We start from the raw sequence: 12606 nt of genomic DNA, 5'->3' as shown, positions 1-12606 counted from the left end.
GTATTTCAGTAAATCAAGCATTGCCTGCTGAGATATGGTATCAAGAACTGCTGATTATGACAAACCGAGATATGTGTCACCACACTACACAAAACATTCCCGTATTTTGGTTAATTTACATTTGTTACCTTGATTTTATATACAGATTAGCAAAATAAAAACGTTCTTAATCGACTCTCAGCCTGAGGAATGTTCTTAATACGTTCTTAATATTTTGGCTAATCTCAGCCTCAACGTTCTTATGAAAAAAGGTTCTTTTAAAATAAACAGAGTGTATCCGTTGAATTGACCCTTCCTTTGAATTCCATTTTGTTGATGTTCGATTTTTATTTGCGCATTTCTGATACCTGGCCGAGAGTTAACAAATCAGAAGGGATCTGCTGTAAGGTAAGTCTTGACAATTTCCCTCGAATCGTGACGTTTGATGAATTGATATATCAGGGTCCAAAAGGGGTTTAGGGCTCCAGGGCTCCGGCCTTAAAAATGCAGGGCTCCAGGGCTCCAAGGCGAAAATTTCAGGGCTCTAGGGCTCCACATCGTCTGCTTTAGGGCTCCAGGCTCCACTCTGGTCTACAATCTTGATAGGTAAACATTCTATTTTTAACGCTAAATCAAATACGCAGATAAAAAAGTCAGCAATTTCGATCAATTTTTTTAAGCTCAAGCAGCCAGTTATATTATCTCCTATTATTTAAAAATGGATTAAATATTAAACTTGTTTAAATGGGGTTGACAGACCTGCATGACTCCAGCTGTGTGCACATTGTGTTGATAAAAGCCTTTATAGTTTTGCTTTAACAAGCATGTCTTAAAGCCACTTCCCTTTTCTCTAAGAGATCAAGGGAGGTTCCTTGTATATCTCTCTTAGTAGCAGCTGGTTTTGTATTAAATGCCATTTATCCATTAGAATATTTTTCACACATGGCAGTGATGGTTGAGATTGTGTCACGAAGGGTAAATGATTTCCTTGTGCGCTTTCTGTTTTTGTGTAAGAGCGTTCTTTCTTTCTGCGAAGTTAACTTTGGAGAGGATTTTGTCCACCAGGTTATTAGGAAAACCTCTCGATGCCAGGCGTGTTTTAAAGTTTTTTAATTTTTTCCTCAAACACTACTTTAGAAGAGTTTGTCCTCAGAAGCCTAAGGGCTTTTTGACGCCTGCTGGGTGGCAACTGTTATAGTTCGTGTACTGAAATGTTTCAGTAGGTTTGTAATGTGTGCGCACGTCGAGAATCGATTCTTTCTCGAATCTCTCTCCCTTATAGACTTGTATCCAAGAATGTTGTTTCTAATTGTGAGACTTCAGCGTTAAACTTTACGGTAGGGTGGTAAAAATTTGCTTTCTCAATGAAATTTTCTATTTCTTCTTTGTTTGTATCCCACAAGCAAAATTCATCGTCAATGAACCTTTTCCACGTTAGTGGTTTGTTAACGCTCTGCCTTAAGATCTCCTTTTTTTATAGATGCCATAAAGATGTTGGCAAAAGCTACTGCCATTTTAGTGTCCATGGCAGTTCCGTGTGTTTGAAGATAGTCTTTCCCGTTAAATTGGAAGGAGTTCTCCTTCAGTATAAGGCTGAGCATTTCTCTGAGGAAATTTGTAGCTATAGGAGGGTTATTGGCATGAAAGTTCTCGTATGCGTTGTATACTATAGTGATTCCTTCCTCCTATGGGATATTCGTGTAGAGGCTAGTGACATCCATTGAGACTACAAAAGCGTTTCTAGGCACCCTAGTGCTTTCAATAAACCTTACGAAATGTGTCGTATCTTTAAGATACGAGTCCTGTATTTGTTAACACGCACAAACAAACACAAAAAGGCAGTAATCAAGAATCAATGCAATCTGGGAACTCGAATGATCAAACTTGAAAATGCTGGGCTCCGGGCTCCGCGCAAAATGTCTTTGGGCTCCGGGCTCCACAGCCAAAAAAGGATCAGGGCTCCAGTCAGTAAAATGATAGGGCTCCGGGCTCCACAGCAGAAATTTCAGGGCTCCAGGGCTCCAGGGACCCCCCCTTTGGGACCCTGATATATGCTGTGATATTACCAAGACACAGAGGCTTATACATTACGCTGAAAATGTCTGTATATAGTTAAAATGTGTATACCAAGAGGAACCTCCTTAGTCGTGTAACATTTTTTTCGTTATTCTGTCGGCTATCATGCAATAGAACTTTATCAGCTGTAGGAGTGGTTTTAAAAACACACTACTATAAACCCTTAAATAAGGAAAGATGCTCAAGATTATCGGCAGGGTATATTTAGCTGGTCAAGCGTTGTAATTCATGCAAGACATCATGACTAAAATCATTTATGTTATACACGCAGCCCGTGCTATGCGCCACGCGCCGGTTCTTTACCACTACTTTCGTGATATCATTTTGTTTTCTTCCTCTGTTGGCGTTATGTATTTCGTTTTCCGATTTGGTGACATTTTGTTCTTTGTGGGAACAAATTGTCTTTACTGCTGTACATGCTGATGCTTTCTTCAGGGGACAATTTTAAAATATCCAGCCAGCTGAGTAATATTATTTTAAAAAAAACTGTCCTTGCACATGATTATTTTATTGGTCACATGTAAAAGCGACGCAAGTGTAAGCTGCACTGGCATGGAAACCAAACGGTCGCGTTCTTTTAAAAACTTTTTCAAGCGTTATGCGGACCTCAATAACGTCGGCTTCAAAAGAAAAAGACGATTGAGCTAATTAAAGCGTCTGATTGTAGTGATGCTGAAAGTAAAGTGGTGTGACATTCTACACGGAAAAAGTTTGAGGGAGCATTCATTCACAAGAGTTTATTCAACAGTTACGATTTCAGTACAATGGCAAATATTGGAACATCGAAACGTTTTTCGCAGGCGCTTAATTTTTAATGACTAAGCTCTAAAGAGGTATTTATTTTATGTATCTTTCTGCATGTATTAATTTCAATTTTTTGCTCTGAGTAAATTCCCAATTTAAGCGTGAGCAATGTCATTTAACAAACAGCACCACAACTGATAAACTAATCCCTCAAAATTTGATCAGGACAGCACTGCTCAGTAGCTCAGTTTCATCTCAATGGTCACACTTTAGGATTATGTAAGCAGTATCAAAAGTTAAAACGTCTTTGTACAAGCCAATTTATAAGTATTATAAATTAAAGTTAATGTGACAACCATGAAGTTACGGCTTCAGGTTTTGATTACCGGTGATGTGATATGCTACCAAGACAGGACCTGTCAAATCCCAATGCCCAAAGGTCATTCCGGTCCTTGTGCAACATCCGGTTATCTTATTAGACCAATGGGGATCGAGGTGCTCACGTGAAATCAAATACCATGAATATACCATTGTTCATCGTGCCTTTCTGTATGAAACCTTCACACGTGTAGTTTTGTTCTACAAGTTCAGCTGTGTTTTACAAGTTCCACGTTCGGTCTACCAGTCCTACAGTTTTCAGTCCATAGTATTCTTGTTTCCTCTGCGATTTACCAGCGGTTTTATACGGTTCGACGATCTTTGGTCCGGATAACACACATAATGCCGCCTCGACGCTCTCGTTCCCGAACAGCCGCGGGAAGTCTCCAACTCCGAACTGCTGTTTTGCAAGCCCTCTCGCTCCCACAGCTCCGCGATATCTGCCAAACTAACGGTCTCCCCGTCACGGGCAACCGAAATGTTCTTACCGAGCGATTGAGGGACGCAGGTATTGCTTTAGAAGGCTCTGACGAGCGTGGCGAACAGAACAATCGGCGGAATAATCCTTCACCGATGGCGGACCCACCCGCTTCGGAACGCCCCCAAAGTTTTACAAATGAACAAATGACAACCATAAAGCGCTTTGTTCAAGAAGCTGTCTCTGATGCGGCGACAGGAATCGCAAGTGCAGCTGCGAAAGCTGCGGTCAACGCTATGCGGGCCCAACAGAACTCACCATTTGCTCCAGCCGACGCCATCTTGCCAACACAACAACAACAACAAGTCCTCGGATCATCGCCTCTCTCGCAAGAAATCCAAGCGACATTGCCAGGACATTCACCGGGTACAGTGGACACTTCTTTACAAAATGGAGCGCCCTTCCAGGCCATCCCGTCAGCATACGTGAAGGAAATCCAGACCGGTGAGTTCTTTGATCTTTCAAAATTACTCCCCAAAAACTTATCAATTCATGATGAGGGAGACAACTTAGTGCTATCCCTGGATAACTCGGTGGTCAAAGTTTCTAAAAAGAAGACATCAGGCGCTGGTCTGGGATGGGCGGTCTATGATTACAAATTTCGCCAGAAGGCGAGCACCATTCCAATTAGAGATAAAATTCTGCCACATGGTAAGGTCCTTAAAAAACCCGGAGCTAAGTTTGATATGATGATGGAGGTTTTTTATTGTTATTGCTTTTTCCCTTGGGAGGCGTTCAGAGTTCTGTGTTGTTTTTGTGGTTGTTGTTGTCGTTGTGTGTGCGTGTGCCTTCTTTTGCAGATCTGTAATTCGCTGATCGCGGGCTCTCGTTTTTGGATGGATTGGAGGCCTCTATGGACGGTGTTTTTGGAAACGGCCCTTTATGCTGTTTCTCTTCCCTTTCTTTGTTCACGGAGATCTCAGAAGCTCGCTCCTGGTCGGCGGACGGGTGGAGCAGGCAGTGCTTCTCACGTGTATTTCACGCGGACGATGCGGTTGTGTGTTCACCCAGAAATTCCCTCAGAGATCTCAGGAACTGTTGCAGTACCTAACTCTAACTCTAATTAGATATGCAGCTAGGGTCCATAATGTTTTGGGCTGCGATGACCCTAGCCTTTTTTGGTTTTCTTCGTCTTAGTGAACTCACATGCAACGGGGCATAAGGGATATCTACAACTAATGAGACAACAATAGGGCTTGTGGTTCGTCATGGGGAATACACTTTGTGTATTTGTGGGATGAAGTGCTCCCAATACAGGTCACACTTTTCCCCATGGACTCACAGTCTTAAAACATCCTGCCCCATTCACAACTGGTTACTACGGTAACCATGGAAATAGACTTGGATAGGATAGGACCTCGCTCTGAGGGGATTGTTGGCCCCATGGGGAGTGTCCCATAAGGACCTCGCTCATGGGGGATTATCGCTCTCTGGGAAGGATTACATGAAGTCCTCACTCATTGGGGGGCCCTCTGGGGAGATTGTTGGCTCGCTCAGGGGGGGGGCCCTTTGGGGAGGATGTATCCTTGCTCAGTGGGGATTGCCCTCAGGGGGGGACTCGATACAGGCCTTGCCCACGGGGGTCTCGGCCCTCTGGGGAGGCAGGTTCCCAATTTAGTTTAGCCTGACCTGTATATAAGTTCTGCCGGAATGGAGTGCTTCCTCCCCTACCCCTTTATCCCACAATCTGTTGTTGTCTCACTTACTCTCATGGGTTGGGAACATTAAGCATAATAAACAGTATAGCACAGGAAAGTACTGTTTACTAGGTTTTATTTATATGGTCATAATTTAGGATTTCTTCCACAGAATCGATAGTCTTGCAAATGAGAAAAAAAAAAAGAAAAGAAAAGAAACAGCATAGAGGAAAATTCATTTGAATCACGGATCCCGCTTTCTTACTCCGGCTAATGACTTAAAGTCTGCTTTATATTCCCAAGGTTGCTTTCACTAAAAGCTAATCTCTCCAAGTTTGTTTTCGTTCCATTCGATAGGCCTGGAGATTGATTTATTTTTCTTTTGGAATTGCATCAAAAAAAAAAAAAAAGTAAAAATTCATAGTCGTATTTTCTCAATCAACCAGGTTACCAGAGAAATCAGAGTTATCTGATCTGAATGCCTTATTGGATATATATTCTTTAAACATGGTGAGCTTGTCTTGAGCGATGAAACTACTTTTGAAAAAAGGTCTTTGGATGAAATTCAAAAATCGGATCATCAAAAACAAGACTTTTAGCCAGTTTTGGTGCTGCTTGTAAGGTCATGCGTTGCCTTTTGACTCCTTGTTTCTAAGATTTCAGACTAAAAACTCAAATGAAAGCTACTGATGAGGAGTAATTACCTGTTGTGGTGATTAAATAGATATACCATTGCAAGGTGGATCTGCGTATGAAATTTCTAAGTGCGCGACTACCGTATTCAAATAAAATTATTTAATTGAACTTTTGAAAGCCACTAAGCAGTGCTTTCCTTTCGTGCTGTTTATAATGCTGTGCAAAGTGGTTCTAACGTTTGAGTCTGTAAATGAAATCCTAAACTTGAGACCATTCAAATGAAAGTGACTGAGCAGTACTTTGCTGTGGTGCTGTTTACTGTAAGAGGTGATTCTAGCTTTTGAGTCTGTGGATGAAATCCTAAAGTGTGACCATTCAAATGAAATGATCATTTCGGTGGATATCTGTTAGGAATTGCTTAAAGTGCGTCAAAAAGTTTGATTTGGTTGTCGATCTATCTAAAAACGTAATTTGGCTCACCATTTAATCTCAGGTGGATTAAGCAATTTATTCCTATGGCTTACATGGTGGTTCTAACTGCTGCATTGAACAGCGATCTTCGTTCGCCATCTTGAGTAGCACTTCTCTGCAGCGGCTGCTTACATATTATAACGTACACGATGGTTCTCACTTTGTCTCTTTGTCTTTGTTCTCAAAGTTTTTTTATGGTTCTCACTTTGAGTCTGTGGAAAGAATATCTGAAAGTTTGGCCATGTAAGTGAAAGCTACCGTGCAACAATTTTCTAAGGTGTTGTTCAAAATGAGGGGCAAGCAAGTTCTAACTTTCAGTCTTTTCATGAAATTCTAAAATGGGATCTTCAAATACAAGACTTTTAGCCAGTTTCTTTCTTTGGTGCTGCTTTTAAGGTCATGCGTTGCCATTTGAGTCCATGTTTCTAAGATCTCAGACTAAAACTTCAAATGGAATTGAAACTAGTACTGATGAGGAGTATTTATACCTGTTGCGGTGATCAAATATATATACCATTGCAAGGTGGACATGCGTGTGAAATCTCTAAGTGCGCGACTGCCGTATTCAAATAAAATTATTTTTTTATAAGTTTTTCCTGTGGTTTCTATATATTATGCTTTACAATGTAATTGTTATCTATTTGAGTCTGTAGAACCAAAAATACCCAAAGTAATACCATCAAATAAACGCTACTGAACAGCGCTTCCCTGTGGTGCTGTTTGTTGTGCTGTAGAAAGTGGTTTTAACTCTCGAGTCTGTGGTTGAAATCCTAAAGTGTGACCATTCAAATGAAAGCTGCTGAGCAGTACTTCCCTGTGGTGCTGTTTTTCATGCTGTACAAGATGATTCTAACTTTTGAGTCTGTGGATGAAATCCTAAAGTGTGACCATTCAATTGAAAGCTACTGAGCAGTACTTCCCTGTAGTGCTTTTTGTCACGCTGTACAAGATGGTCTAACGTTTGAGCCTGTGGATGAGATCCTAAAGTGTGCCCAATCAAATGAACACTCATTTCGGTGGATATCTGTTGTGAATGCCTGATTTGGTTGTCACTAAAAACCTAAAATTTTCCTCGGCAACTAATGATGTCAGCTAAAATTTTAGGGCGCACTTATTCCTTTCATTTTCGAAGGAGCAAATAAGTCGTTAAAAAGGGAAAGTAAGTCAGTTAACATTGTCCTAAAGCCAACAAAAGCTAGAAAACTCGAGGAATTAAGGTTCCTCTTCCTAAATCTTTCTGCAAATTTGCGGCTAAAGCATCAAACCAGATCAAACTATACTAATACAAATGTGTTTTTAAAAGGGCGCAGAATAATATGGAAACACAGGGGACAACTTTTTGAGTATTGGCTAATATGTTCACGTTGGTTGGCCCTGGAGATAACATTCCTAGTGGCACTATAAATATATATATGGTGCGTTCATTTTGGACGATCAAGGTCAGGTTCAATGATCCAAGATCATTCGGATCATGATGCATCAAAGGAACCGACGAATCCACTTCCTCGGTTCCTTTGATGCACCATGTTCCAAGTGATATTGGATCATGGGAGTGGATTCGTCGGTTCCTTTAATGCACCATGGTCCCAGTGATCTTGGATCATTGATCCTGAACTGGATTACCCCAAAGGAACGCACCCTTTAAGTTGGATTTACACGATCTAACTATTATATTAAGGAATGATAATTATTACAGTCGTTGGCCAAAGACACTCGCCAAAAATATGACTCACTCTTATCTTAATTTAAAAGATTACAGTATACATATGAATTGGGATTATTGTTTCTTTCACAGATTTCTTCTGCTTAACAAATTTAGAACATCCACCAGCAAGGTGACCAGCAAACGACAAAAGTCACTAAAAAGTTAGGCTTGATTAATGCACTAAATTTGGATTTAACTTTGCTGGGGTATAACTGATAAGATCCACAACTTCTGTCAATTAAATGAAAATTATAGACGCAGCAGCACTTTATTAAAGTGTCGTCTTTCACTATTTATCAGAGTTCAAACTTGGGATGTTCTTCTCTTTTTACTAACGTGATCAAAAATTTCGTAATAGAAGTCCCAGTTATCAATATATAATTGATCAATATCAAATTGATCAACGTTCGTCCAAAGGCCATTTTTTTCCAGGCCAGGTTTACTTAGACTCCCAACTCACACTTTATTTCAGAACTGAAAATTGTTCGATTTTAATTTTTTTATCCCAGAAGTTCCCTCGAGATTTAACTTCCGCAATAAATTGTTTAGTTGCCAAGAAAACGTGAAACTCATCTAAACTTCCGGGACTAGCTTTTCAAGGCCAAAAAACTTGTTGCTGTAAAATATTCAAGGAAATTATTCCTCAGCCTATAAATAATTAGGCGAAATTTTCTCGTTATTAGCGACACAATAGCCAAACTTGCATAAAAGTAGCGCTTTATTGCTCGAAATTGTATCATTCCTTCAAGTGTCTCTTGGAGTAAACATCCTTAGGGATATTATTACAATGCCCCGTCTGATGGTGATATTTCTGGTGGTTTCACCGATGATTTTTATCTGTCAAGCTGCAACCTTTCAAAAAGTAAGTGCGTTAACTCTTGCCCTTTAGATTTCAAATATAATGGGAATCATGGAGCAATGCATTTTATGTTAACAGATTTCTATATATAACGCTGGATGGATCTATCAGTTTTCTAAAATTTTTATTTTTCTTTGTATTTCATTTTATTTCATCTGTCTGAATTATTATTCATCGTTGAGGATCAATGTCTACAATGACTGAAAACCGATTAGAAATTGAACTCCACGACCACGAGAATGGTCTATGATTTCACGTAGTAAATTCAAGGACTGGAGAAACTTTAAAAAAAGAAAACACCCAAAATAAGATAAAAATGCATAATTTTTTTTAATAAACGCACGCGTAATTAACTGAACTAAGGAGCTACAGCAGCTTTCTGACTGTGATCTTTTTTTTTTTTGCAGGGTTATTCATTGACAGTGTCCAAAAACGGAAGAGATTTCAATCAACGGGTCAAAGTCGACATTGGAAAGAACTCAGAGACTTTTCACATACAAGAGGCATCATCTGGCAGAGACGCAGGGGATATTATCCACGACTTCGACCGGGTAAAAACCTACTACAATTATAAAACGTGTGAGGTTCTAATTCGCAGGCGACAGTAAACACAAGCTCTCTTGGCAAACATTAATCAAGGAAGTTGCAAATGGATAGTTTTGTCATTTTTAACCAAATTCTCGAAATACATTAATTGTTAATGTACGGAGACTTACGAGAAGAATTAATTTGTAAATAAATAATTGCTACTTAATAGTCCAATTGGTTTTTCCCAACATGACTGGAACACTGATTACAGTGATTGAATTTCGACTGGTTAATGTGGAATTTTGACGACAATGTTTCAAACAATTTCAGTTTATGTTCGACTTAACTGGACTTCACGGTCAATATCAACTTGTTTGAGGTTTTTTTTTTCGATTCTAATTTTTCTTTACTTTTTTATTTTGCAGAACATGACGATGATCCGAGTGCCAGAAAGGAAATCTTGCTTCTTGAGCGACTCGATTGGGAATATTCCTCCGCCAGCTGACTTGCTCCTGCTTCTAAGATTGGTTAGTTTGTTTTCGTACATAAGGCATTTGTAATAAATTAGCATTAAAGGACAACCGGGTGAAGTGCATATGAAGTGAAAAATAATTTATGCCTATTTGAAAGGTATTTCAAAGGGAACAACAATGGCTTTTTCTTTTCTTTTTTTTTTTTTTTTTGAATATCTTGTCTTCTCCCAGGGATATTCAAGATTTTGGTCCAAACCTGATGACGTCACAAATCGTTTCACGACAAAGATAAACCACAATATCTCGGGAAATATTGGAACGATGGACCAATAATGTATGCCAGGGAATAAAAAAATGACACCCATTTTGACGTTGCCATGGTACTACTCTCGGCCCCAGTCCCAGATTAGAAGAGGCAGACAGTCCTGCTTGAAACGCACGAAGTGCTCATACTGCCCTCATCTCGATCTCCTCACCAGCTCACTGCGAGTAAACGGAGTCTGATCAAGGCAAAAAGTGAGAACGTCAATCGAGCATGAAATAGACCATATGGCAATTTTTTACCTGAAGTACACTACTGGTGCCAAGTTTAAGCAGCGTCATTCCAATATTTCCCGAGATATTCTTGATTTTGTGATTTATCTTATTAATGAGACTATTTGTGACGTCATTAGTTTTTGATCGAAGATTATCGGCAAACTCAACGACCGCTCGGGTCTGAGCAACGAGATGGCAGATCTCTGTGTCAATCTGCCAATTTACCGAATCACCGGGGGAGATGTGGGCCAGAGCGACACAAATGATGCAGTAGAAGTTCCAGGTTTCTGAGAAACGTAAGTTGAATTGACTGAGATATCAGTACTGGACATGAGCCCTTTTCAACGGTTTCATACAGTGACTATCTGTTCGGAGGGTATTACGGCACGTCAGAAATTCGCATTGACTGGCTGTGAAGCCTTTTCATTTGCAAAATGTAACCTGAAACGTTCATAACAGCACTAAAAAACTAGACCCTTTCGTTTTCTGATCGAGGGGATAAACATCTCAGTCGTTTCAAGTGTGGCATAAGGTCAGCTAGCATTTTAGGAATGTCAACATGTACAGCAGCTCGGAAATGCGGGATATAAAATAAGGGTCTGGATGGTCTCTATTTGCCTTTTATTTTAAGCTTTTGCTGCTAAATTCGCCCAAATTTCATTCCAATATACCAAGAGCATTTACTAATTTCTGCTTTCTCCGCATAGTTTTATAATTAAACCGCCCAAAAAATCCCTGTATTAGTAGGCGGCACCCGAGTATATCGAGATGCGCAGACCTTACGCGCAGTAAAAGAAGTAGACACCGTCCTTAACACTTAAGTAATGTATCAAACGAAACTTTTGTTTTTCTAGGTATCAAAAGGGACAAAAAATTGGTCTGCAAAGTGGTCTGTTTCTATAGATGCAGCAAAAAGTGCAGTGCCTGGGTATGTTGGCCTGTATGCGGTTATGTTTGCAACAAAAGTTGTAGTTGAGCTGACAAACTAGGATAGATATTGCAGCTATTGCAGATCTTTCCGAAAGAAGCTCCTTTGCGTAGGACAAGATTTTTAGGCAGGAATTAAAATGTAATCTATAGTCCGCTCCTAATGAAGTTTAGGTCAAAGTAAGGTTTTCCAATGTTTCTTTTGTTCGATATGAAGAGAAACGGGATCTGTGAGTTTTTAATGTAAGCAACTAAAATAAAAATGAAAATAAAGCCACTTGGTTTGTAACCCACTTTTACGCGTATTTTTCGCTTGTTGTTGTTGCTGTTATTGTTGTCTCTCTTTCTCTATGTGTTCTATTGACGAGCATGTATCGTGGTCTGACCCATGTAAATCAATAAGCAAACAAGATTTCGTCTGGCCTTACTGGTTTAAAACAAGTGAGACCTTAGTTCGTCCCAAAACAAAGATTCATTCATTCTGAAAATTTTTCTGGAATCGCGTTACATGTGTTTTGGTCAAAAGATCTAAGCGAAATTTCCAATCAAAAATGCACAAAGATAAATAGGCAGATTTTTGTTCCTACCTGAGCACTTTATGTTACTGAGGACCGTCTTGGAGGTAATAGTCTAAAATACGTATCACATAACCTAGGTTTCCCTATGTATCACACGTGTGTGGGCTCGCCTTCTTTCAAATTGACGTAACGTGAAGTCCTGACGCTCCCTATCCAAACCTGGCAAAACTGACCAATCGGAAGGTACAGGCCCTCCGCTTTTTCTCGTCTTAGTTCCCGAGAGTTTAAGTTTAGTGTTCGCATTCTTATTTTGCCCTCTCACCGGACCAATTAACGCAATTAACGTGGCCGAACAGAGTTTTTTTTTTTTTTCGGGCGCTCTGTAGTAAAAGGTGGTAACACGTGTTAGCGCGCGGGAAGGACTGAGAAAAAAAAAAAAGTCAACGAACAGTGCCTCCTAATACAGAGGAATTTTTGCGCAGTTTAATTTATTACTGCGCGGGAAAAACAGATCTTAGCAAGGACAATAGAGTGTGTGAAACGACGGCCATGTTGAAGGACCGAAACAATACAATGAGTTTCCTTTGGGAAGTATATTCTATTCTTATGCAAATATCTTCTATTGTTTTAGTCCTCCAATATGGCCGTCGTGCACATACT

General features: G+C 39.9%; 1 protein-coding gene across 1 annotated transcript; it reads left to right on the top strand.

Moving 5' to 3' along the window:
• Positions 1-8822: 8822 nt before the first annotated feature.
• On the top strand, positions 8823-11490 carry LOC146467608 (uncharacterized). The gene is made up of 4 exons (XM_085125638.1): positions 8823-8966; positions 9371-9514; positions 9917-10018; positions 11356-11490. The coding sequence occupies exons 1-4, from the start codon at positions 8892-8894 to the stop codon at positions 11488-11490; spliced, it is 456 nt and encodes a 151-aa protein (XP_084981764.1). The 5' UTR covers positions 8823-8891.
• Positions 11491-12606: the final 1116 nt, after the last annotated feature.

This window comes from Pavona decussata, unplaced genomic scaffold, assembly GCF_977016875.1.
Source record: "Pavona decussata unplaced genomic scaffold, jaPavDecu1.1 SCAFFOLD_134, whole genome shotgun sequence".
NCBI lineage: Eukaryota > Metazoa > Cnidaria > Anthozoa > Scleractinia > Agariciidae > Pavona > Pavona decussata.
The sequence above is the reverse complement of the archived record's forward strand: the minus strand, read 5'-3'. Positions and strand labels throughout refer to the sequence as shown.

Bases quoted from the DNA above. Each gene is read 5' to 3' on its own strand.
- LOC146467608 (XM_085125638.1), top strand. From the start codon at position 8,892: ATGCCCCGTCTGATGGTGATATTTCTGGTGGTTTCACCGATGATTTTT. The intron at 8,967-9,370 runs GTAAGTGCGTTA...TTTTTTTTGCAG, and splicing joins AAGCTGCAACCTTTCAAAAA to GGTTATTCATTGACAGTGTC. The intron at 9,515-9,916 runs GTAAAAACCTAC...TTTATTTTGCAG, and splicing joins TTATCCACGACTTCGACCGG to AACATGACGATGATCCGAGT.